Genomic DNA, 25,242 nt, shown 5'->3' with positions numbered 1-25,242 from the left:
TCTTCGTGAACTCTATTTTTTCTTGTTCTCACTGCTGATAACGTAACTATATCTGAATGCATGACTCAAATGTAATGTCTAGTGAGGTTTTCCTGATCACAGTTCAAATTCACAAGACTATTATATAAACTTAACACAGTCAGCAAAAATGTAGGTGAACGTCCTAGTTTACCAATATATCATGGTCAAATCAACAACATTATCACTGAATTTTCAAGTATCTTCTATTTCTAAACCATATTTTTCTAACTGTTGTATTAACTGATCAATCTTCGTGCTTTGGTCTGGTGTCAGTACATCACGCCAGGCTCCAGGTTGACCTATAAAACATAGAATACTACATGAATATATTTGAAACGCCATTGCAAGACAGATACAGTTTGTGACCTTATTTACAAAACACGGGTTAACTATATAAAAGCCTTCTTGAGACTTTTTGATCATATTTCATAGACCTTTCCGAACATTGATCTCACATTCTAAGTCAATAAAGTGAAAAAAGGTGGTTTTCTGTAATGTTTAGAATTCAAAGGCAATCTGACTAAAGTACATCTCCTATTACGCTACGCATAGGATCTGAGAACGACCTATTCATAGCATCGTTCTGACGATCCTTTCGCTAGCCAATCAGAGCTTAACTTACAACATTTTGCAAATCTACCTGTAGCCTTGACTTTTGATATTTACAATTCTTGTGTCGTAATGTGTCAGATAGTCGGTTAGCTCAGTCGGTAGGCCACTTGCTTTGTAAGCGAGGGGTCCCGGGTTCGAGCCCTGGAATGACTGCACATTTTGCTTATTCTTTGACATTCGAACAAGTCGTCTGATTGGTTAGAATAAAAATAGCAATATTGGAAATCCAAAATATACAGAAGACGTATGTGAATGGGTCGTTCTCAGATCTTCGTTTAGAAGATCAAGTACTTAAATCAGATTGAATTCAAAGGTTAACCTGGTGCAAAAAGAACAGTCATGTGATAAATATTTACGACAATGGAAAGCGTGTGTTAGTTCCTATAAAGTATGGACAAAGTAAATAGTACTCCAAGTTCCAGAGCAGAACAGTGTAATATTTCATTCCTTTGAAACCAGTCAAAAGATTTCCTTAGAATGTTTAGAACACTGTTCTGGGTAGTCAAACAAATATGGCTTTTGTGTGTATTTTACGTTATCAAAATAAAACAGAAAATAAAGCTGAATTGTGTTTTGCATACTTCTGTAGATCAAACGTTAGCGCACAAGGTTTATAAGCGGAGGGTTATGGGTCCAATCCCTACCGGAAGAAGAAGATCTAGGAATTGGAACTTACTATCTCCAAAGCCCGTCTGGCTCTATTTCTCTATTTGTAATAGGTGAACATAGCAAATAAACTTAGATACAAACATTTCGTTTATCAACAAAAAGTTAATCTACAAGGTGGTAACCAGCAATATAATAAAGGACCGGTACCTTTGTTAATGAAAGCATATACGGAACTGTCGTCCAGGTATTTGAAGTTTCTCCAATACGACAAGTTAACCATACTATTCCTTCTCATATTATCTACTTTACAATGTTCACTGATTCTCAGTACTTCATCATCATTAAGAGATCGTCCCAGAAATTCAGCTATACGTTGAATGGCAGATGGCCTGTCCTGAAACAGATTGGAAACAGTATAATACAAATATTTAGGCAGAAAATATGTGATCGAACGAAAATTGCCGATTGTTGTTACTCCCTACTTTCGACCGACGAAGATACAAGGAATAAAAACATCATAAATTTGAATTTATTTAGAAAAGTTAGAAAATGCAAAACACTGCATATATAACAAAATTGAAAGTTTCCCTTCGTTAAATAAACAAACCAAGAGCTGTCACTTTTATTGACAATTATGGGATTAGATGAACATTTTGCAAACCTATTTCGAAATTCCTCCATGTGCTGAAAAGATATTGACCGGACACCAAAAAAAAAAATCACACATTATTTTGTGACTTTGACTTTGGCCTGACAGATCCGGGTCATAAGCGCGATATACCCTTCTCAATATGGTTAATAACTTTGTCAAATGATTTTCAAAAGATAATAGGTAAGGGTAGATTTCTCGGAAGCACAGAGCACTAAAAACACAGCCTCAGAGCTACACATCAAATCTCTTTATGAATGTTGAAGTTACAACCCGGACAAAACTTTACACGGACGCTTCCACACACACACACGGACGGACATATTTTAATATGCCCATCTTCGGAGAAAAAAAAGAACAAACGGCTTCAAATAGAATAAAGAAGTTCCTGCTAGGAAAAAAATAAAAATGAAATTATATTCACCCGAACTACGTCTTCATATTTCAAGAACAGTAACTGCTTATCGTTTCGTCTCTCCCAATATTCCAAAACATGTCTTGGCCATGGACATCCATACCCTACCATCAAAATAATATATTCCTTAATGTCAATTAACATTAGTTTTAGTAAATTCTAGGTCCATCGCAATGAGCCGAGGGTAACTACCAATTACCATACCGTCTGTCGTTCTTCCAATTCCACTTTAGGGGTCTTTCACCTCTGTTAACGCTTATGTGAATGTGAGGTGAAAACGACATCTCCATTTAAGAGATTTGGCAATTGTTCCAGACTGAGAATCTATCATTTGTTCAATGTGAAAATACAGGCTTATTGACAATTTTGTTACATAGTCACCTTGTAAATAAAACTAGCTTTGATGAAACACACATTCACTTCGAAATTACAATAACTTTTATTTTTCTGACTAGTCGGTTTGTGTTTTGCCGATTTCACATACCGTGAAAGTTTAAAGGTTAGCAATACAGGTTTGTCAGATATATGATGCATGCCGTTTTAACTATTCACAGAAAGGTGTCTACAACAAGGCATCTTTGATCTTATTTATGGGATTTTAGACCCATGCTTTTTTTGTCAGCGAAAGGTAGGCGGACAGCCTTAACACAAAAAACAGTATCTTCACCTGTTCCATCGATGAATGAATTTACATAATGCTTCAGCATTCCCATACCTTCCCATTGCATAAATCGCCAGAATGAAGTGATAACATCTTTTGGATTGCGGACCATATAGATTATCTGTTAAACATAACAAATTAAATAAACAGATGTACTGAAATAACAAAGTCAAGGCTTATGTATATCGTAGCATATACGTTGAATTGTTTAATTAAAATTTCATGCATTTTCACAAAGACTATCAATAAAATTACGTATAATACGGGATCATTGTCATTTTAATGGTTTTGATATGTTTAAGCTGTCAAAAGAGAAAAGATGGTTGTGCATTTTATTAATGTGAAATGATGTCAAATAAGAGAAATTCACTGTTTAGTATTTTAATGTAAAATTTTTGCATTTTCAATTCGTCTTGTAAATGAATACTTTAAACGAATGTGGCGAATACAAAAATAAATACCTTTTTCACTACACCATTCATTGTATAAAATTAGCATACTTATCGGCAAATATGTTGAATGTAAATCGGTTCATGCTTTTGAATGATAAGTTTTATTACAGTCTCGTTCATGTGAAAAACATTAAATAATAATCTGCAAAGCTGTACACAGCATGTGACATTCTAAAGCAGGTATAAAAATGGTTACGAATGATGTACAAGTTGTCTAGAGACATACATGTATGGAGCGCTATATTAATCTGCGAAAATAAACATGTGAAATAATGGTCTTATTGTATTGTTTATTTCATATCAAAAGAATATGAAATCAGATATGAAATATAGGATTTTTTATAATGATAATAATAATGATAATAAAAATGTATAAAAATTATAATAAAATCTTGTTTAATGAAGGTAACATTCACAGCATAAAGATGAAATGCACACTTTTTCCAGTATGGCATTTTTAACAACAACAGCAACAACAACAAAACAAAAATAAAAACAATATACACGCATAGTAACAGTTACAAGTTTACGAATGGGTGAATTAGTGATACTTACCTTTCCCTTTCCTCTCTGAAGCTGTTCTGGTAAGAGACTGTGATGTAAATGTGTTTTGATCATTCGTGGTGATTTAAGCTGTTCAATATATGTTACTCCTAAACCAAGTAGAAAATACATATTGTATATGATTTTAAACCATATTTTGTCGTAATTGTACTCATACTCTTTCAGATGGACAAGCTCCTATAAGATAAATCATTTATAAATTCATTTTTAATTTGTTAAAATAGCTCTTCTTCTATCCTATCTTACAATCAGTTCTCTGCAAAGATTTCAAAAAAGAACACTGGCATTTGTCGCTTAGATTGACAGATTAGAAGAATTGTCTGACAAATTTTCTATCAGTCTTGTGATAAGGTTACGTGTCAGTGAATGGAGAGGAAAGGTAAAGCGAAGTTTTAAGTTCGAATCATAAATAACATCTACGCCTACTCAGTTTGCATAGTATCAGCTTTACTTAAGACTGATGTGTTAGAAACGAGAACAAATCATTTGTCCTCACATGTAAAATAAGGAAAGGTTTGTTTGACGAATAATTTTCAAATCATATTCCTTAACTTTAATGTAAGAGAAAACTTAAATCAAATATGGTATATTATATAAATATCATATGTCAGCGTGTATGACATTGATATTGTCAACCAGAGGGCAGAATGTCACCAGAGACGAAAGCTTCTTCTTTTGCAAAGAAGAGAAATTTTACGGATATCATTTATACAAAACTTTCTTCTTTTCATGATTTGGCTAAAATATTGAAGCAGTTATTTTTCCTTATATGACATTCAAAAATATCAGCGCGGTCACATGACCTGACAGTCACTTTCTTTTGGTCACGTGTCAAAAAGGTTAAAAATGATTTTGATAGTTAAAATATCTCTTTCTCAGGTATTGGAATTTTATCATAATAGACAAAAGAGAAGTATATTAAATACAAATATATACTCCTGTAATATACAGATAGAAGAAAATGTATTTAAAATATACCCCTGTAGTATGGGAATCTTTTATCTTTAACCTCTAAAATTGGAAAACGCTCATCTAGTTGCACCTTGTTCGCCGTGTCAAAGTCTAAAGTCTGGATGAGATAAACCATTTCTTGTGTCATGGTTGTTCCTGCAAATAGTGTATTACACCGTTACATGCAGATTTCAAAAGCGAAGTGACACGTTCTTCTTTTCACATTGATAAATTGATTGTAGGGAAACTACAGTAGTTTAGTTTTATAGTTACTACGATAAAGTATTGCTTCTTGACTGGTTTCCGGCGCATAGAGATTCCTGCGGCCTCCAGAATCACCAGTGATGGCGGTAATTTGCAATATGAAGTACATATTAAATTGGCTTCATATAGACCTGATTTTTAAACATACTGATCTCGAAAAATACCCGATCTTTGAACATAACCAGACTTGGAACATATCTGATCTCGAAATGTACTTCAACGCGGAACATACCCGGACTTTTTTTCTTTTTTTTATACCCGGACTTGGAACAGATTGTAGAACATACCTGATGTTGGAACATACTTGATCTTTGAACATATAAAAGCTTGGAACATATCTGATCTCGGAACATACCAGATTTTGGAACATACCTAATCTAGGAAAAAACTGAACTTTGAACATATTGCAGACTGGAAAAATACCTGATCTTGGAACATACTTCACCGCGGAACACACTTAATCTTTGAAGTAACCTGCTCTCATAACATAAATGATCTTGAAAGTTTCCAGCTTTTAGAACCTACGTGATCTTAGGAACATATCTGATAAGAAACCAAAGCGGATCTTCGAAAGGATCTGATCTTAGAGCTTATCCTTTAGCAATTATGATCCTGAAACATACCTGATATCGGAGCATACTTCATCGTTATACAAACCAGATCTCGGAGCAAAAATGATCTTGAAAGACATTTAAGTTTGAACGTACGTTATATTGAAATATATAATTGATCGTGAAACATGTCTATTTTAGAACACACAATATCTCGGAACATAACAGGACGGATCCACGAACACACGTCATCTACGAGCATACCTGATTTTTGAACAACATACCTGCAGTTAAAACACAAATGATCTCGGAACATCTCTAATCCCAGGGCGTACGAACAAACACACAGTCACAGAATTTTGCTGATCTTCGGACATACCTGATTTTCAAACATATATTCATATTGTCGGAACATACCTGATCTCGGAAACGTGCATACCCATATATCATCTTCTCTTATTTCCATCTTTTCAATAGCCTCAATTTCCTTCTCCATTACAACAATACCCTTGTATAATAGTCTCGCCATTCTTTTGACACTCAATGCATCTTGATTTTTTTATCAAAGCCCGAGGTTTTATTCAATCGAATTTAGTAGTAAGTTTCCCCACAAAATAATAGCAATCCAGGTTAAATACACTTGTAAATTAATAAACTTTATAGTTGAACATCAGTATATTTAAGAATGTGTATGTTGTTATGCTATCTGATTTATATATGCAACATGCGCTTGTCAAGTTTACTCTATTTTAATGAACTTGACATTTGAATCAGCGTGTCCGTCTTACTAATTACCTCCATAATGCCGACCAGGCATTGTGTACTACACACAGCCTGATCTTAATTGATAAAAAATACTTCATAACACACGAACGTATGATTCAAAATTCATTCATTCAATTCATTTCGTTTGTACTTGTTCATTAACTGTGTAAAATGTTGCTGATATCATATCTAGAGGTATGTAGTCATTACTCTCATGGTATTCAATGCCACGACCTTTCTTTTTGTAGGGCATTGTCCATTATAGTGCTTCTCCCTCTGACAAGGTTTAAGTGTCACGAGTAATACCCATCAGAAGAAAGGTTTAATTCATATAAATATAACACTATAAGAGTGTCAAATCACATAAAGAGTATTTTAGTTAAACTAACTCTTGTAATTGTAAATGTTATATTTTGTCTGTACAAGTCCGATATCTCCACACTATCAGAATGTAATCTCTAATTAGATTCTGCTTCTGGTTGAATATGCGCATGTTTAAATTTCATACTACTACTCCTTGAATCATTCGTCTTCTATCTCCGTTTCATGTGAGGAAGTTGTCCATTTTAATGTTAAAACAAAAGTCAATTTTTTTTAACTCTTGGTTTGGATAATCACATTCATATAAATGCTAATTTTAACCTTCATCCGTGGCAGACCATACATTTTAATGTGACCTTGAAGTAGTTACATATAAACAGCTGTTGCAGTCTGTTTCAGTCACTACAACTAATTTTGCATCATTAATTAAATACATTTGCACTTTATTATTACTCGTTTTGGTCACAGGTTTTCGCAAGAATCATAGGTTAATGTAAAGTGTAGATTAATAGAAACAGATTTCCGAAGTATGTTATTATATGTAAATGTAAAACAATGTATATAATATATTTGTTGCATGCTTATGCACATATGCAAACTGAGAATCAGAATATATCAAATTCAAGCTTCGTATTTATGATACAAAAAAGACACATCAGATTTAGGGACGAAATCTTTTAACCAAATATGTTCCAACCATATTACTATTACTGGCCAACATTAAATTAATTTATCACATGTTTGACGTCGTGGGAATGAAACAAAGTCATTACATAAATTTAATAATAAACTAGTGTAATAAAGCTTTGACGTTGACGTCGCTTTAAGTATAGGAGACGTTGGCCAAATTTACTTGGTCTATAACAGGTAAAGAAAGAGGAAATGTATAAATGGGTATAAATATTTGTAGGGGCTATCTATCTGTCTGTCTATCTGCCGTTGACGTCAAACCCCTTGTTGGAACGTAAACGTTTTGCGCGTCAAAATCAAACAGAGAAAGAATATAGTGATAAAAATTTAGTGTGGAAGAAACTAAAAATAACTTTGGTGATATTAAAGGTTAAAACTTGAGTTTGCAGGATAACTAGGGCGAGACATGTTCAAGGCTGCAAACTGAGGCACTGAACTGCTCTAGGGTAGTGAGGTGGGCGACACTGGGGGAAGTTTGTTCCAATGGTACACTGTTCTCGGAAAATAAGAAAACTTGTAATAGTCTGTGGTTGCAGTGATTAACCTATAACTTAGGAAATGGCCACAGCGGACACAACGGGTCATTGGGGTCAGGTAATCTACGATTGGGATAGTAACCAGATCAAGACGAATCTTATAGAAGAGTGATAACCTAGAATCTATACGCCTTAAATCCAGACAATTCTGTACATCAAAGGGATCATACAACATTTATCAACCATAGGAACTAATCAGGCATTTAGCATTTAAATGAATAGTTTTTGAAATTTTCTCAGGTATTTGACAAATAAAAAACATATTCAAAGAAAATATATATACAATGCTTGATTCAAAATGCTTGATAATTTTCTCATTTACTACTTACTGATAACAATCTGGTACAAATTACATCTTTTATTATTTTTTTTGAAGGACCTCAGTTGTTGCTGTAGTGCTGTTTCTATACCTGTCTCGCTACAATACGCCTATACCAGTATGGACCCCTTTCTGGTGGATGCAGAATTATACGTTACCCTTTGCATCAGATTTTTGCTGTAAGTTTCTTTACTATTATTTGGCTATCATATTTTGCGTAAACATTGCCTATAAAAGTTGCAGTATTGATTCGTTTGCAAAGAGGTGAAATTTTACGGATATAGTTTATATAAAACTTTCTTCATTGTTTGAAAGAAATTACTGTTTAATCAAGGGTTTTTCGTGAATTTCGTGAGCTTGCTTTTTTGCAAGAGCCAGATAGAAGTATCATTCTAAAGGTCTCCAGGATGATACAATGGAATCCCTCCCAAGTTTTATGTTAGCTCATCGAAAATTTGTTTTATTTTTCAGTGTCTTACATAATTGAAATACAACGATAAATACGCTTTCAATATCGTTTTGACGACAACTTCACAACTAATCAAAGTATTTTGAAATTTGTTAAGGAGGTAGGTTACCTTCATATTTGTATGTGCGCATGTCCAACCGGAAGCTAACGTGACGGTTTACGACGCCGTTTACGACAAACTAAATGTGTTTGTATATTCATTCTTCAGAAAACAAATCATGAACCTGTCTTCGATCTGATGCTTTATGGTTTAATAATGCAGAAATAACGAATAAATTGCCGCAGAAACGCTTCAAAACAATGTTGCCTTAAAATGACGTCATGACGTTACGTGTCAGTTACCGCGCAAAATTAATTGCTTTTATCTCGAAAGTACGTGATTCTGTACATTTTCTTTATTTTAACTATTTTCAAAAAACCATTATTTTGTGAAATATTTTTATGAGTCTTTTGCTCTGAATAATAATCAGTATTTCGCTTATTTTATGTAGTTATATTGAAATGTTATACGGAATGTAAGAATATGGATGATGGCAACCGGTGTTATTTGGAATATAGTTGGGTGAAAGGTTACTTGTTACGGCCATTTTTAAATTAAAAGTCTAGCAGTTTGTTTTGTAATACCTATTTTGCAGGTTCCGTTGATAATTTGTTACTTATATACTAAAATTAAGATCTAAAATTGTTCAGATTTCTGTAGAAAATTGTGGTTTCTTGAATTGAATTGATGTTACCATGGAAACGAAGCCCGTTACCTATGTATCTAAATGTAAAATTCAAAAGCGTTGACACTGGTCTATTTAAGAAACACAGCTTCGGCTTTTTATTTTCATTTAAATAATATCCATGAGAATAATAGCAGCACGCTGAAAGATTTTTCCATGAAAAATGGCAGACGAGGGGTACTGCTGTACGTATTCTAAGTTGTGAAATTTTGAATAAATGCAAATAACACGAAAATGTAACTTACGTTAGAAATAATATGTTTTAAAGCTACATCAACTAGAAAGATAATCTTATTCAATATTTTTTTAAAGAAATTATAACAAAAAGCAAGATATAACCTATTTTAAACATCTCTGTTGCCATGGTTACTTTAAAATTTAAGAAAAATAGGGTACCATGTAAAGTGCTTGGTATTTGCTAATAATATTACCCAAATATTTCATGTTGGTCATTAACAGAATGGCACTGAAGCCATAGTTGTTTAAAAATGAGAGAAAATGCGTTACCATAGAAACACGAGCCCCGCGACATATACATTTTAAGCTTATATTAGAAAGCTAACGTGCATACTAGTAAAATTGTCAATTATGCAGACTTCTATGGATATCAATGGAACTAAAATACAATGAAAAGTGTTAAATATCAGTATTTTCCTTCTCCTTTCAATATGAAATACCTTTGGAGGGTCATGTTCTTCAAACCTGGATAAAAAATTAACTTGAAGGGACAGAGACAAACGAAATTGAGATTGTAGCAGTTAAAACTTCATATTACACGAAATACAAAAAAAATGCTGCGGTTCAACTAATTTGAATTTACCCTTGTAACAAGGTAACCTACCTCCTTAAGTACCACCCTTGGAGTTATTTAAGGTATTAGACACCTAATAGTGTACCTCCTTTTGAAGAGTATCCAATACTTACTATAAACCTACTTTTGACTTAAGGGGGCATAGGTTCAAACCCCACTGGACCAATTCTTTTTCCCTTATCCTTATCCTTTTTCACAAGTAAGCTTTTACTTTTTTCAAGACTTATTATACACAGGCTCCATAACCTCAGATCCCCTTCCTAAATTCCAATTGGTTTAGTTCTGCCCATTGTTTTCTCGTTTTGGGCAAACCCTTTACTTTATCTGGGGACCAAACGCCGCTCTTCATGGAATTACACGCCTCAACACGTGTATCATTGAAGGTTCCATGTTCACCGCCGTTTGATTACATCTGCGGATGTCTCTAAATTGCTTTTTGTACTTTTAGCATGTGTAAATGTTGAGTTCTGCTCAACCCGGGGCTAGAGGGCGTGGACGGTAGCATGCATTTCCACTACCGTCCATGAACAGGCTCAATCAAACCGAGCCTGCAACATTTTCGTTTCTGTCGTGTTGAGCGACCTGCGAAGTTTCCACTTTTCTCTATTTTATTATTGATTTATTGTACAGAATTGGAAATATTTTATTTGATAAGCGATTACTTGCTGTTCAAAGTAAATTTACCTTCGAAACAGAAGGGAGCAGAGTAAGACATTGTTAAAAATACTGAGTTACCTGCGGTAAAAGTTCTCTATCTAGCCTTTATTCTTAAGACTACATAATTTATTGTGGAAGAAATGTAGGCAGGTTTTACTTCTGTTTGTTTATTTTTGAATGAAGTGACAAAAGTTCAAACAGTCCCGCAGATCTCGACCTTATTTTTTTCAATGTTGGAGTTAGAATTCTGTCTCATTAAATTCTTTTATAGTATGCCTAGAATGTTCAAAATTGTGACTTGCGTAGGTATTTTCTGAAGATGGATGACTACCGTGTTAAACGATATCTACTAGGTGACACAAGAAAGACTTGCCCGGTAGTCACCTTTGAGAGGCCCTTTATAGTGAAATAAACGAGGTCAAAGGTCATTCGGTGCATATTTTTATGTGTGTCACATAAAATAAGTTGTATCTTGGTCATTTTCCGGTGTAGAATAACAACAATGGTATCAAAAGGAAGCCAGTACATTTATTTACAAACACTTACTCAAAGATTTTCTCATATACATACTTACGAATATGCATGAAATCTTAAAAAATGGGCAGATAATTCGTTAAAAATTATGTTTTCAAATAATACTAAGATCAAATCTTCACTATTTGTGTTTATAAATGGACAAAAAATAAGCAATATTACATTTGAAACATTACTTTATATAAATATATATCTGTTTGTAGCATAATTTATTGTTTCCAAGAGTAAATTCTGTCAAAAGTGGGTGGGGTATATTAATAATTAAGAAAATAAATATTTAAAAAAACTGACAATATTTACATAACTCACATATAAAACATATTTTGAGATAGTTATTTGTTTTGATTTTAGAATAATGTTCTTCATAAATATTAATTAAGAGTTTTTCAGCTCATTTGCATACTCATGAATATTAATTAAAATGTATCAAATATTTGTTTAAAACGTTCATTTAGTACACATATATCTGTTTTTAACCATTGATAAGAATCTTATCAGTATTATTAATGTCCAAGTAAAGCTTGTAAATATTCCATGCATTAAGAATATTAGTAGTATCTAACACTTATTCAATACTGCACAACCTAGTTCACACAGTTCAATCTTGTTTATAGTCTTTTCTCTATATACAATACCAGAGAATATTGTTTTAAAAATGTCACAACTTCATTGTATTCGTTGCCATATACATTTCTACAGTTTGTATATAAATAGCCTCGCATGCACATTCAAACATGCAAACCTGGTAGGATCGGTAGCATTTGCACATTGAACTGCCACATTTCGTCTTGCAATCCACATTAGTATAATATGATATGTAACTTTGGGTATTATAGGAATACAGTCATACATATCATCCGTGGTATCCTTTGTATGCAAACTTAGATCCATTATATTACGCTATCTATTCAAAGTTGTGAAGCTTAATTAGTATATGACCAAACTGGCATATATGTATAGCTATGATGGTCTGTCTGTATATATAGGATACACACGTGGTCAGTCCGTATAACACTGATACCCAAAATGGCCTGCATCTATACATAAGGTACCGATAGTTTCCTCTTTATATGCCATGGACACCCATAGTGTATCGGTATTTATCGCTTACTTGACCTGTATGTATATCCATGATACCCAGATGGCGGTCTTTTTGTATACCAAAGATATCCGTATTAGCATACATATATAGCCCTGATAGCCTGTATCTATACAATGAATACCACAAGAAGGCTGTTTGTACACCAAGGATACCCATAGTTTTCTGTATATATAACCAGGAAGACCTGTATATCCAGTATACCTAGAGTGGTCTTTATTTAAAACAAGTTTACAAAAAGCGGTACCTAGGATCCAATAGTGGCCTGTACTTATAGCACAGAATAGAGAAAAGTGGAAATTTCACAGGTCGCTCAACACGACAAAAACGTAAATGTTGCAGGCTCGGTTTGATTGAGCCTGTTTATGGACGGCAGTGGAAATGCATGCCAAAACCTGACAGTATACCAAGGATACTCAGATACACCTGCCTCTTCACCTAGGGTACACCGGTGGCATGTATTTAAACCCAGAATATTCATATTGGTGACATTAAGTAAACGGTCAGGATGGCCTGTTTGTATACCCAGGATACTCAAGGTGGCTTACCTAGGATGCACTCAGGTGACATGTCTATATACCAATTATACTGAACGTATATACTGGCCTAGTGTATAGCAACGATGGTCTGCCTGTATACCCAGGATTTTTACCCAGAAAGGCTTATATGTAAAACCGGGATATCCATAATTGCCAGTATATACGGCCAAGATGACATATACGATATCCAGACTACACAGAGTGGCATGGCTCTATACCTTGGATATATAGGTTACCTGTCTGTATACAAATGCCATCCAAAGTGGCCTGAATGTAAAGCCGTGATAACATGTCTATATACCCAAGATACCCAGAATGGTGTGTATGTAAATCGAAGATACCCTTAGTAGCCTATATATACAACTGTATAGCCAGGATGACATGCCTGTATACCCAGAATATCCAGAGTTGCACGGAAACTCGGTTGGACCTTCTGTATGTCCAGAATACCCAGAATTGCCTTTCTGTACATTCAGTATATCAGTATTTGTCAGTATGTATACATGTGTAGCCAATATGACCTGTCTGTATGCACAGAATACACAGATAAGCCTTTCTGTATACACATGATACCCATAGTGACCTGTATGTATAGCCAAGGTACCCTTAGTGGACTGTATGCATAGCCAGGGTGGCTATACATGTATGCACAAAACACGCAGAGTGAATGATTATATAACAAAGATACCCATAGTGGAATGTACATGTATGTATACCCATGATAGTTTTCCTGTATAACTAGAATACCAATTTTATCTGTCTCTATATCCAGGCTACCTATTGTTGCATATATATATATATATATATATAGAGAGAGAGAGAGAGAGAGAGAGAGACAGATTTTCCCTAGATGTCTGTATGTATAGCAAGAAGGGCCAATCTGTATACACAGGGTACCCAGAGTGGCATGTCTGTATACCCTCAATACCGATAGTGGCATCAATATTTAGCCCGAGCCCTGATGGCGTGTCTGTAAACAAATGATACCACAAATGGCCTGACTATATATCACTGATACACAGTTTGCATGTCTGTATCCTAAGAATATTCATAGTGGCCTGTTTGCCGATATACCGAAGATATCCACAGTTGCCTTCTCTATTCCCCTAGATACATTGGGTGCCTAGGCGTTATACCAAGTATACTACTGAAGCCAATTTAGGCTATCCTGTCTGTAAACCCAATATTATGTTTTAAATAGTATATTGTTTAATTATCCGTCAAAATACTGCAAAAACCTTACATAAAACCTTTTGTACATTCTCCAGTATATTAGAAAAACTGAACATACTGATTTCTTGGCGGCCTTTGTGAAAAGTGGCTGTCTTATTGGTTGTCTGAGATTGTGTCAACCCGATTTAAAATAGAAATGTTTCCTTTTTTCAATCACAATACTTTACTAAACTACAAAAAACAACTATGTAAACTCTATAATGTATGCAAGGAAACCTTAACATATTGACTTTTAGCCAAGTTGAAAAATGAGCGCCATATGGGTTATCTGAGGTTGCCTACATGGTGTATGGTCTTATTATCAGTTGTATATATCAATCTAAATACTGCAATAAATTACATTCAAACATATGTAGACGCTCATATATAAGCCTACTTTTGAACATACTTACTTTGGTGGTCATCTTGGTCGCCATTTTGAAAAAATGGCAGCCATATTGGCTGTGTGACATAGGTTAACATTTTGAAATACTAGTAGCCGGTAGATATGTACCTAATAAAAAAGAAATACCTTGCTATTGTGAAAACAAATACACGATTGTACTAAAGATAACTATTGGGCAGAAGTCAACTCACCCCACCCAATTCAAGCAGTATCTATACATAAAACACATATGATGGCGATACAAAACAGTTGCGTTTATCAATATATATTTATCCCACATATCATTTGCTACCTTTCTCTTTTTAAAATCATGAAAATTATATATAAAACTATGAATATTGTACAGCTGTACATGCATGCCAATTTTTATTGTAATTTTGTACAATTTTACCGCTTTCATTAACAATAATTAATATGCAAATGAGCTACTTTGCATATAGTTATTTTATTTCATAGTTCAATACATTCGCTTCAATTAAATACCATTTTTGCTCACTTATTTCATCAAATGGTGAAGACATGATGCCAAATAAGTGAAATTTGTAACAACTGCACTTAATGACCTTTGACCTAATTTCTTGACCTTAATTTGACCTTAGGATTGTGACTACCGGCAGCAATAAACTACTTATATCATATACTTCACATATAACACATAAAAGTTGCATCTTCACAAAATGCCTACGTGGGTGTTATCCAGCCACATATATGAAACAAATTGGTAAACTATTACTTGAGGCACACTAGAAAAAAAATTGATACTGGCAGTTTTATTTTGTGTTTTATAATTGTTTACAAATAGTTTCTTTCATCAAAATTAATATTATAATGAATTCTCTGCACACATTTTGGAAAATGGCCATCATTTTGAAATTTGTCTCTACTTGAGCTTTAAGAAACATAAATTATGAAAAAATTATATAAAAAAAACGGACGGTAAAAGTTGTTTAAAAATTGCAACACAGTGCAAAACAAGGTTAACTTTAAGAAAATACCAAGCGAATGCCATTTTTTTAAACATTTTTATTAGGTATCTAATACCTTAAGAGTGAAGCATACTATCAAAATATTGTCGTATATTTAAAAGAACCTTCTTACGGAAAATGTGTATCATATACTAGATATTAGTCCTTTATGTAAGATATGCCCCGCGTAGGAAACGTATTTGGTCCGCTAAAACGTGTATACTTTACTAGCAAGGATAGTATATTGTTCCGGCACGTCTCGATGAGTTGGTATTACGTGGAGTATATTGTTCCGGCACGTCTCGATGGGTCGGTATTACGTGGAGTATATTGTTCCGGCACGTCTCGATGGGCCGGTATTACGTAGAGTATATTGTTCCGGCACGTCTTGATGGGTCGGTATTACGTAGAGTATATTGTTCCCGCACGTCTAGATGGGTCGGTATTACGTGGACGTCTCGATGGGTCGGTATTACGTGGAGTATATTGTTCCTGCACGTCCCGATGGGTCGGTATTACGTGGTGTATATTGTTCCGGCATGTCTCGATGTGTCGGTATTACGTGGAGTATATTGTTCCGGCACGTCTCAATGTGTCGGTATTACGTAGAGTATATTGTTCGGAACGTCTCGATGTGTCGGTATTACGTGGAGTATATTGTTCCGGCACGTCTCGATGTGTCGGTATTACGTGGAGTATATTGTTCCGGCACGTCTCGATGTGTCGGTATTACGTAGAGTATATTGTTCCGGTACGTCTCGATGTGTCGGTATTACGTGTAGTATATTGTTCCGGCACGTCTCGATGTGTTGGTATTACATGGAGTATATTGTTCCGGCACGTCTCGATGTGTCGGTATTACGTGGAGTATATTGTTCCAGCACGTCTCGATGGGTCGGTATTACGTGGAGTATATTGTTCCGGCACGTCTCGATGTGTCGGTATTACGTAGAGTATATTGTTCCGGCACGTCTCTATGGGTAGGTATTACGTGGAGTATATTGTTCCGGCACGTCTCAATGTGTCGGTATTACGTGTAGAATATTGTTCCGGCACGTCTCGATGTGTTTGTATTACGTGGAGTATATTGTTCCGGCACGTCACGATGTGTCGGTATTACGTGGATTTTTGGGAATATAACGAAAAAGACTGAAGCTTTCAAGTACCAAGGAGGAATTTTAGGCGTAGCTGTGTAATATGGCGTACATGTAGCTGTATAACATGGCGTAGCTGTATAACATGGCTTTAGACAGATTTGTGAAGTTTACTATGAGATAGACAATCGTAGATCGATATTCAATGTGAACCCGGTTCTAAAATTATACATCGACAATAAATGTAGACCAAGGTCTGCAATCGTAGATGGACATTCAAGACAATTCAAAACTGAAGATCGACATTCGAAAAAGTTCAGGCTGTAGATCAAGTGAAAATGTTCAAGTCGTAGAATGACATTCAAAACTGTTCAGGCTGTAGATTAATATTCAATGTAGAACCAAACTATGTCTAGGTCGTAGATCGACATTTGAAAATGTCCAGGTCGTTGATTGACATTCGAAATTAATCGGGTCGTAGATCAATATTCAATGTAGACACATGCCTGCAATCTTAGATCAACATTCAAAACAACTCTAGGTCGAGGTCGTAGATCGAAATTCGAGAAAGTTAAGGCCATAGATAAACATTCGAACTTGTAGATCAACCGTCTCGGTAGCCTAGTAGTAGAGCGTCCGCTTCGTGTGCGGGAGGTCGTGGGTTCGATCCCTGGCCGCGTCATACCAAAGACGTAAAAAATGGTACTAGTAGCTTCCTCGCTTGGCGCTCAGCATTAAGAGGATAGTACTAGGACTGGTCAGCCCGGTGTCAGTATAATGTGACTGGGTGGGGTATCATGTCATGTGTCTACGGTGTGATATTCCAGTGAGGCAGCACTATAAAGTTGGGCATTGTGCTCACTGCTACAAGTAGACACCGTCGTTCATATGACTGAAATATTGTTGAGAAAGACGTTAAACCCGAACACACACACACACAGATCAACATTCATTGAAGACCCGTGTCTGCAATCGTAGAGCAACATTTAAAACAAATCTAGATCGTAGATCGACATTCGAAAAAGTCTAAGTCGTAGTTTTACATATGAAATTGTTTAGGTCGAAATTCAATGTAAATCTAGGTCTGCAATCGTAAAACAACATTAAAAAAGCTGTCATATCTGGTCATAGATCAACAGCTTAAATCGTGGATTGACATTGAATTAACAAAGAGCCTAGGTCGTAGATTATTGGAAAATGTCTAGGTCAAAGATCGACAGTCGAACTTGTTCATGTCGTAGATTTTCACACGAAATTGTACAGGTCGTAGATCCTTTTTTAAAAATTTAATGTAGACCTAGGTCTGCAATCGTAAATATACATTCAGATAAGTCTAGGTCGTGGAACAACATTCGAAAAAGTCGTATATCAACATTCAATGTAGACCTAGATCTGCAATTGTACATCAATATCTAAAACAAATCTAGGTTGGAGACCAGGTCTGCAATCGCAGATCAAAAATTGAGGCAGCTATTGAATTGTTAATTATATCACGTACAAACTGCTGAAGTATTTAATTCGCAAATACTAAATAGATAATGCTTTCTATAGTTATAACATGTAGAGCATAAAACATTCTATCAGAACAATCATTTATGTTGCTTTCCTCTTTAACAATGATAGAATAAAATCTGAAAAGTAGATCCCTCGGAAGCACCGAAAACAAGGCAGTGAAAATTGCAGACTCGGTTTGATTGAGTCTGTTCATGAGCAGTAATGGAAAATGCAACACTGCCCACGCCCCCTAGCACCGAAGACACATTTCCTATTCTTGATTAGTAGCGAAAACTTCAATTTAACGAATTAGTTTTATCAATATTTTTTTTTTAAAAGATCAACACTGAATCACGGTATATTTTTCAAATTTCATGAAGTAATGCAAATTATACATCTGGTTATGATAACAAGTAAAAGTTATCAAAAGCAGCTGAATGGAAACCTACGATTGTTCTGATAAATATTATAAGCTTGGGTATTTTTTTTTGTTTTCTGGATAGTGCAACTGATTAAGCTTCATGTAATAGTAAATTTGATGTTTCTATCCATTTGATATCTTTGACCTTTGATATTCCTTCTCGCTTTTTTAGTAAGTAAACACTTCTATTACGTCAGCGCTTGATGATTTCCACTTCTGTTTTATAATTGAACTCGTTTTATGTAATTATTTGTTGTTAACCTAACACATTATTTTTTCTTTTTGAATCGAACATGTCGAGAAAATTAAACAGACCACGTTCATGTTTTACAAACTAATCAATTACTTGTTTTGAGTTTTTGTTGCGTAATAATACTGAAATCAATGGTTGCCTCAAATGCGACAATTGAGCCGTGCCATGAGAAAACCAACATAGTGGGTTTGCGACCAGCATCGATCCAGACCAGCCTGCGCATCCGCGCAGTCTGGTCAGGCTCCATGCTGTTCGCTCTTAAAGCCTATTGGAATTGGAGAAACTGTTAGCGAACAGCATGGATCCAGACCAGACTGCGCGGATGCGCAGGCTGGTCTGGAACCATGCTGGTCGCAAAGCCACTATGTTGGTTTTCCCATGGCACGGCTCAATTAATGTTGAGATACAAATCGTCCGTATTAAAACGTAAATGTAATGAACAAAACAAACACGATTTTACATACCTATAACACCACACACCCTTCCGATCTTTATTTTGAATAGGTTAAATCAGACGGACAAGTAGCAGAAACAATTTTAAGAAATATAAGAAGACACTTGAGCGTTTTCAAGTAAAATTTCGATCCAGACTGTTCACGAGCACGTGCTTAAATAGTGGATAATAGTATTCCACTTAAGCTGGTACTATGGGGCGTGAGGGGCTTTGCAATTTTCTTTACTTCTAATGAACATATTCAAACCGTGTCTTTCATTTTTGTTTCTAGTTTACGTTCTATACTTTCAAAGAATCTTCGTATAAATTTTATTGGAATTCATATTAACCTTTAGCCTGTTGGCGGCAAGTGATTTTGCCTTTGCGAACAGTGCAGACCAAGATCAGCTTGCACATCTGTTCAGGCGGATCATGGTCTGCACTGTTCTCTATTCAGTCAGTAAATTTTCAGTGAACACCCCATAGAATAATAAATGGTATTGCCCACATTGAATGATGAATCAGTCCATTTTAGAAATTTAGCAGGCTAAAGGTTAGGACTCTCGCTGACGAGCAAATCTTCCACTACATCTCCTTACTAAGTCCATCACTCAGTTACTTTTTTAATTTATCATAATGATTATTAAACATTTAGATGCATTTGATCAATTTTAGCTTGCTATTGAAATTACAATTCAATTTCTCATGACATTTAGAAAGAAACTTTTCCAAGGTCAAGGTGCAGGTTTGGTTTTTCGTGTTTGCATACTTCAAACAGTTTAATTAAATACATTCGTTTTTACTGACTCTGTCCTTGAAAAGTTTGATTGAAGACGCACATCACAACATTCAATTTGTTTTAATAAACACATGCAACTACGTATATTTAAACATTAACAATATTGCGGCATGTCTGGTTCTAAGTATTTATCAGAGTCCCCGAGAACGTGTTCCATCTGTGGTCGTGGTTCCCTTCTATCACAGCTTTGCCTGTCGTGGATGACCTAAGATATTTCACCCACACCCGATCTCCAGACTTCAGAACCATAATAGCGTCAGCAGTATTACAATTGGTGGTGTTCCCTTCATAAAATAGTCCGTTTGTGATTCGTTCACCTTCAACCATGATCCCATAATACATGTATACACCCACTTGCAAACAAATATGTATTGTAAAGAGATATGTCCCATGAACAGGAGCTGTGAAAATTCCAGTGAAGTTGTCATAATGTTCTCCGAAGTTAAACAGTGTTTCTTTAAAGACAATAGTTTCGTCTATGCTTGGCATTTGGTTTCTCACTTTCTTCGCTTTAAATGCAATAGTTGGTGTTCGTAAGGTCTCTGAAAATATAAGGGACAATACATGTTTACGCTTTTTAAGACATTATTTAGCAATCAATTTTAGAAGTCGAACTATTTTTTGTAATGTCTAAAGAAGTACTTAAGTGTTCTCTAACATTTTGCATGCCGCCAGAAGCATATTGTTTACACATGTGTGTATAATGTTACACTCTTTCAAACATACCTTGGTAGTAAAACGTTGAACGAAATCATTTTAGACTGCAGTAAATATCAAAGTTACTCTGAATTTATCAAATACAGCTACATCACAATAAAGCGTATGTCGTACGTTTAAGTATGCTAAATTCCAATGAAGTCCGGGCAGTATTGCATTTACTGTATTATTAACGGAATAACAAACCACACTGGAATCGAAATCATTTAAAAGATGTTAGATTACAGCATTCAATTATACCGAATTTACGTTGGCAACGTGTCTATTGCGTCTTCCAATAGTAATGAATGAATTACAATAAATAATGAATAAACTCAAGAAAACGTAAAATGCAATAGTAGCTGAAGCAGTTTTAATCAGCACAAACCTTTTAAGTCTTGTATTTCCTTTTGGGAGGCGTCTACATATTGCTCGTATTCAGTTTTTAATCTTTTGAATTCGTCAGTAGTTTTCTCTACACTTATCCTTGCCTCTTCCGTTTCAATGTTCATTCTTTCCACAAAGAACTCCATTCTCACTATTTTCTTTAGCATTTGCTCTTCGTAATGAAATTTGGAACATGCACAGGTTGGCTCTTGTGCAAGTACAACTTTCGATGAAAAACTTGCGAAGAAAATAATCCACAACATTTTTTACAACAAAATTTGCACAAAGAGCAAGCAGAAGAATGTGAATGGTTCAGCAAGTTACACCTGTATAGTTTTAATCAGGTTCAATTTTGTTGTGATAAACGCTATCCTGTTTACACGCTTCGTAAAACTATACACTTATCACCAAAAGTATGGACTCACTGGCAGAATCTTGGAGAGTTCTTTACTCATAATGCGTTCGTTCTAAACTTGTATTGCATGAGAATTTTTAACTTTTAAATGAACAAAAAGGAAATATTAAATTAAACCTTTAATCTTAAAACTATAAATTAATATTTGAATGATACTACATGTAATTTCCTTATTGCTTAAGCCTTTTTTGGGTGATCCGATTATTGAATCACACATCTAAGTCTTGTATTCAACCCTTATACAGTTGGGCGCTACGCTATACCTGCTGGTGGACACTGTGATAGACCATTTTTAAAGCCCGATGTGACTTAGCTGCTTTGTTTTTTGTTGTTGTTGTTTTTGTCTTCTGTTTTGTTTCGTTGGGCCCTTATAGGGATACTCGTTTATTTTCTTTTCAAGAAATGTTTTATTTATTCTATTCCACTCAATGACAATTAATTAAAGAAAGAGGAAAGCTGTTGTTTTGTCAAATTAGGTCAGTGTACAGCTACATGTGAAGTCGCGAAAACATATGACATATCGTGCAGAAATATCGTTTCTTCCTTGACTGAAAGAATTTAATTCTTTCGTCCGCTATTTTACCTGTGTATTCTTTATCAAGATGTGAAGCATAATATAAACGAAAATGCTTTTTATCCTAGATTACAAATATCAGAGGTCTTAGAATTAACTTTGGAAGTTTAGATACTGATACATGATTATTGCATTGAATAAACTTAAAATATACAGTCAAATAGGTTTACGTGCATATAAACTTGAAGCTACTTTTGGTGCTTTTGGCAACCAAAGTGATTTAGATAAATGCCTCTCGAAATAATTTGATCTTACAGTTTAATATATATATATATATTTTGGCAATGAACCAAGCAACATGTATTCCTAGGTAACTTGAATTCAAATATCTCTGATTATAAATACAGAGCGATATAAAAATATATATTCAATCTGATGGTCACACCAAAACCTTACCAAAAGCTGTGCCGAAAGAAGTCATTTCACTTTTTATGATACGCACCTTGTGTTTATCTAATCTGCATATTGACCGAGGCGTGCGGCATCGCATTTACCTTGCGGAATCTGCCGTTGCAGAAACTTCTGTTAATATAATGCAGACGTTCTTTAGTGTAAATAAAATGGTTGTGTTAGTTAAAAAGAAATGATAATCACCTTTCTTTAGCTAATCCACCAAAACAACGAAGCCGATGCCGCTGTCAAAGGTTCCCGTATTTACTGCACTGTGCTATGTTAAAATATTGCTAGTTTGAGATAAGCGATGTGCACTTCAGTTTTTCACTTGATTTGTTGTTGTTGTCGTTAGAAACGTAGCCTTAGGTACCATTTCTAGATATAGAATAAAAGCACTGACGGTTACCAGTTAATTCGCACACAAACAATAGTTAAGATTTTTTATTAACAATCAAAACTATCACGTTTTTTTTTTTTTTATCTTACGACACGGAGTGTTCAATTACTTTCAAAATTATCACTAGAGGTTCGTATGAATAGAGATAAGAGGTGTAAATTGTCTTTAGCGTACAATAATATTTACTTGTAATCTTTAATCACTACCTGCTCAGTCAGCTTTTTCCAATACTAGTATATTCGATTAAAATGCATATACGCACAGCGTTTGCGGTAAAAGTGTTTTGTTTTTTTCAATCCAAGTAAGGGGCTAAAAGTGTGGGGTCGGGGGGGGGGGGCTAAATGTGTGGGGTCGGGGGGGGGGGGGGGATGGAGAGTATCCAGGAACATTTTCGTTTTTGTCATGTTGCGTGAACTGTGGAGTTTCCACCTTTTCTACCTTCTACAATTACGTAGAATGCTGTTTGTGGCTATGAATATATGTACGTGACATAGTAAGATTGATTTTGACATTTGATGTGGTTTTAGTCACAATTTCCGACTGGTGTTACAAAAACCGTTCCGGATTGCAAAAACTCAATATTTAATGAAAACATTACTGATAAGTGTGCCTTTATGATTTTTTCTCTCAAACAGGTAACTCTCGCTCAGCCTTCACAGCCAAATTGTCTGCAAATCTTATGAAACTTGGACACAACCAGCCAATAGTCTTTGACAATGTCGTGACAAATATCGGACAGACCTACTCAGGAACCACAGGTGTGTTCACTGCACCAAACGACGGCGTCTATTATTTCATTGCAACCGTAATGAGTTTTTCTGGACAGTATGTGCAAACAGAAATTGTTAAAAATGGAGAATCTATGGTAAAAATGTATTGCAACGGCAGATCCCACGAACAGGGAACGAGTGGGGTTGTCTTATACCTGATCGCCTCTGATGAAATTTGGGTTAGGCATATACAAACGCAGGGAGAAAATGTGCATGGTAACAACTGGTCTTCATTTTCCGGTTTTCAGATTTAATATATTACATATATTCATTCTATTTTGAAATGCTGTAGTCTCATTGACCGAGAAGTATATCATAACTATGCTTTTAATTCTGAAACAAATACGTACAAGTTTATATAGCGAATGTAAAAGCATCATGCACGTGACAAGTTTTGAAACACTCATTTGCAGAATGTTGTTTCACTATAGGTTTGACTGCAGCAAATTGTTAAACTTGTGATTATATTAATTTTGTCTATGATACTTGTGGGATAATCGATCACGGTTGAACAGTATTTTATAATGTCCATTTTTTTACATTAACTGCGATATTGTTACAAAATTATACATACTAGTAACGATACAAATAACAGTAGCATGCTCATGTCTTTGTTAGTATTGTGCAAAGATTACCTTGTAGTATTAAATTATAAAAAACATGTTTCTTGTCTTCAAGTTTAATATCTATCCTTAACAATAGCCTTGTTTTCTATTATAAAATGAATCTCAGCAATTTGTTGAACAATCTCTTTCAAAGTTAGAAATTTTCTTTAGCAATTTCTAGCATAAAGTTTCTGCTGAAAAAAAAAAGAAAAACCCAACCTAAAATGATGTTCTATAGCTTTCCAAGTTGGTTTGTGGATGGACACTGTAAATTATCAAAGGTAAAAGCCAGTCCGTCTTTCTAGATCCACGTTTGACACTGATGAGAGATTTCTTTCCTAATCTTTTTATGATTTCTAAAGACCCTGGAGACATAGACCTGTGCAATAATAACACTTTGACATATCAGGTGACTTTTTACTCATCTTTCTATGGTTTAAGTCTAAACATTTCACCCCTTGGCCTTTATGTTGGATGTAAACAAAAATTCTCAACCTATATATAAAATGTTACACGACTGCCCTTAAGATGTAATCATTATCTCGTTAAAGATAAGTGGATGGAGCTTTGAAACGACATAATGAGAACAGAGGTACTGAGATACTATAAACTCTCTAACATAAGAATATAATCACATGCTTAACAACCAAACTCTTTATGTTAAGCATTTTGTAACTGGTCAAAGGAGTGGACCGCTCATTGTTTATCACTATG

General features: G+C 34.9%; 2 protein-coding genes across 2 annotated transcripts; both read right to left on the bottom strand.

Moving 5' to 3' along the window:
• Window positions 1-184: 184 nt before the first annotated feature.
• Window positions 185-7,079, bottom strand: LOC123531646 (sulfotransferase 4A1-like). The gene is made up of 7 exons (XM_053517737.1): window positions 6,167-7,079; window positions 4,962-5,090; window positions 3,975-4,072; window positions 2,974-3,088; window positions 2,316-2,410; window positions 1,450-1,636; window positions 185-320 (listed from the first exon to the last, which is right to left on the bottom strand). Exons 1-7 carry the CDS (start codon window positions 6,276-6,278, stop codon window positions 214-216), a joined length of 843 nt encoding a protein of 280 aa, XP_053373712.1. The 5' UTR covers window positions 6,279-7,079; the 3' UTR covers window positions 185-213.
• A 13,023-nt stretch (window positions 7,080-20,102) lies between these two features.
• On the bottom strand, window positions 20,103-21,779 carry LOC123531905 (caprin-2-like). Its single transcript, XM_045313206.2, has 2 exons — window positions 21,376-21,779; window positions 20,103-20,833 (listed from the first exon to the last, which is right to left on the bottom strand). The coding sequence occupies exons 1-2, from the start codon at window positions 21,635-21,637 to the stop codon at window positions 20,412-20,414; spliced, it is 684 nt and encodes a 227-aa protein (XP_045169141.2). The 5' UTR covers window positions 21,638-21,779; the 3' UTR covers window positions 20,103-20,411.
• Between the last annotated feature and the right edge of the window lie 3,463 nt (window positions 21,780-25,242).

This window comes from Mercenaria mercenaria, chromosome 11 (genome assembly GCF_021730395.1).
Source record: "Mercenaria mercenaria strain notata chromosome 11, MADL_Memer_1, whole genome shotgun sequence".
Taxonomy (NCBI): Eukaryota; Metazoa; Mollusca; class Bivalvia; order Venerida; family Veneridae; genus Mercenaria; species Mercenaria mercenaria.
The sequence above is the reverse complement of the archived record's forward strand: the minus strand, read 5'-3'. Positions and strand labels throughout refer to the sequence as shown.

Bases quoted from the DNA above. Each gene is read 5' to 3' on its own strand.
- LOC123531646 (XM_053517737.1), bottom strand. From the start codon at position 6,278: ATGGCGAGACTATTATACAAGGGTATTGTTGTAATGGAGAAGGAAATT. The intron at 3,089-3,974 runs GTAAGTATCACT...TATGTTTAACAG, and splicing joins TTCAGAGAGGAAAGGGAAAG to ATAATCTATATGGTCCGCAA. The intron at 1,637-2,315 runs GTGAATATAATT...AATCTGTTTCAG, and splicing joins AATATGAAGACGTAGTTCGG to GACAGGCCATCTGCCATTCA.
- LOC123531905 (XM_045313206.2), bottom strand. From the start codon at position 21,637: ATGTTGTGGATTATTTTCTTCGCAAGTTTTTCATCGAAAGTTGTACTT. The intron at 20,834-21,375 runs GTTTGTGCTGAT...TTATATTTTCAG, and splicing joins GGAAATACAAGACTTAAAAG to AGACCTTACGAACACCAACT.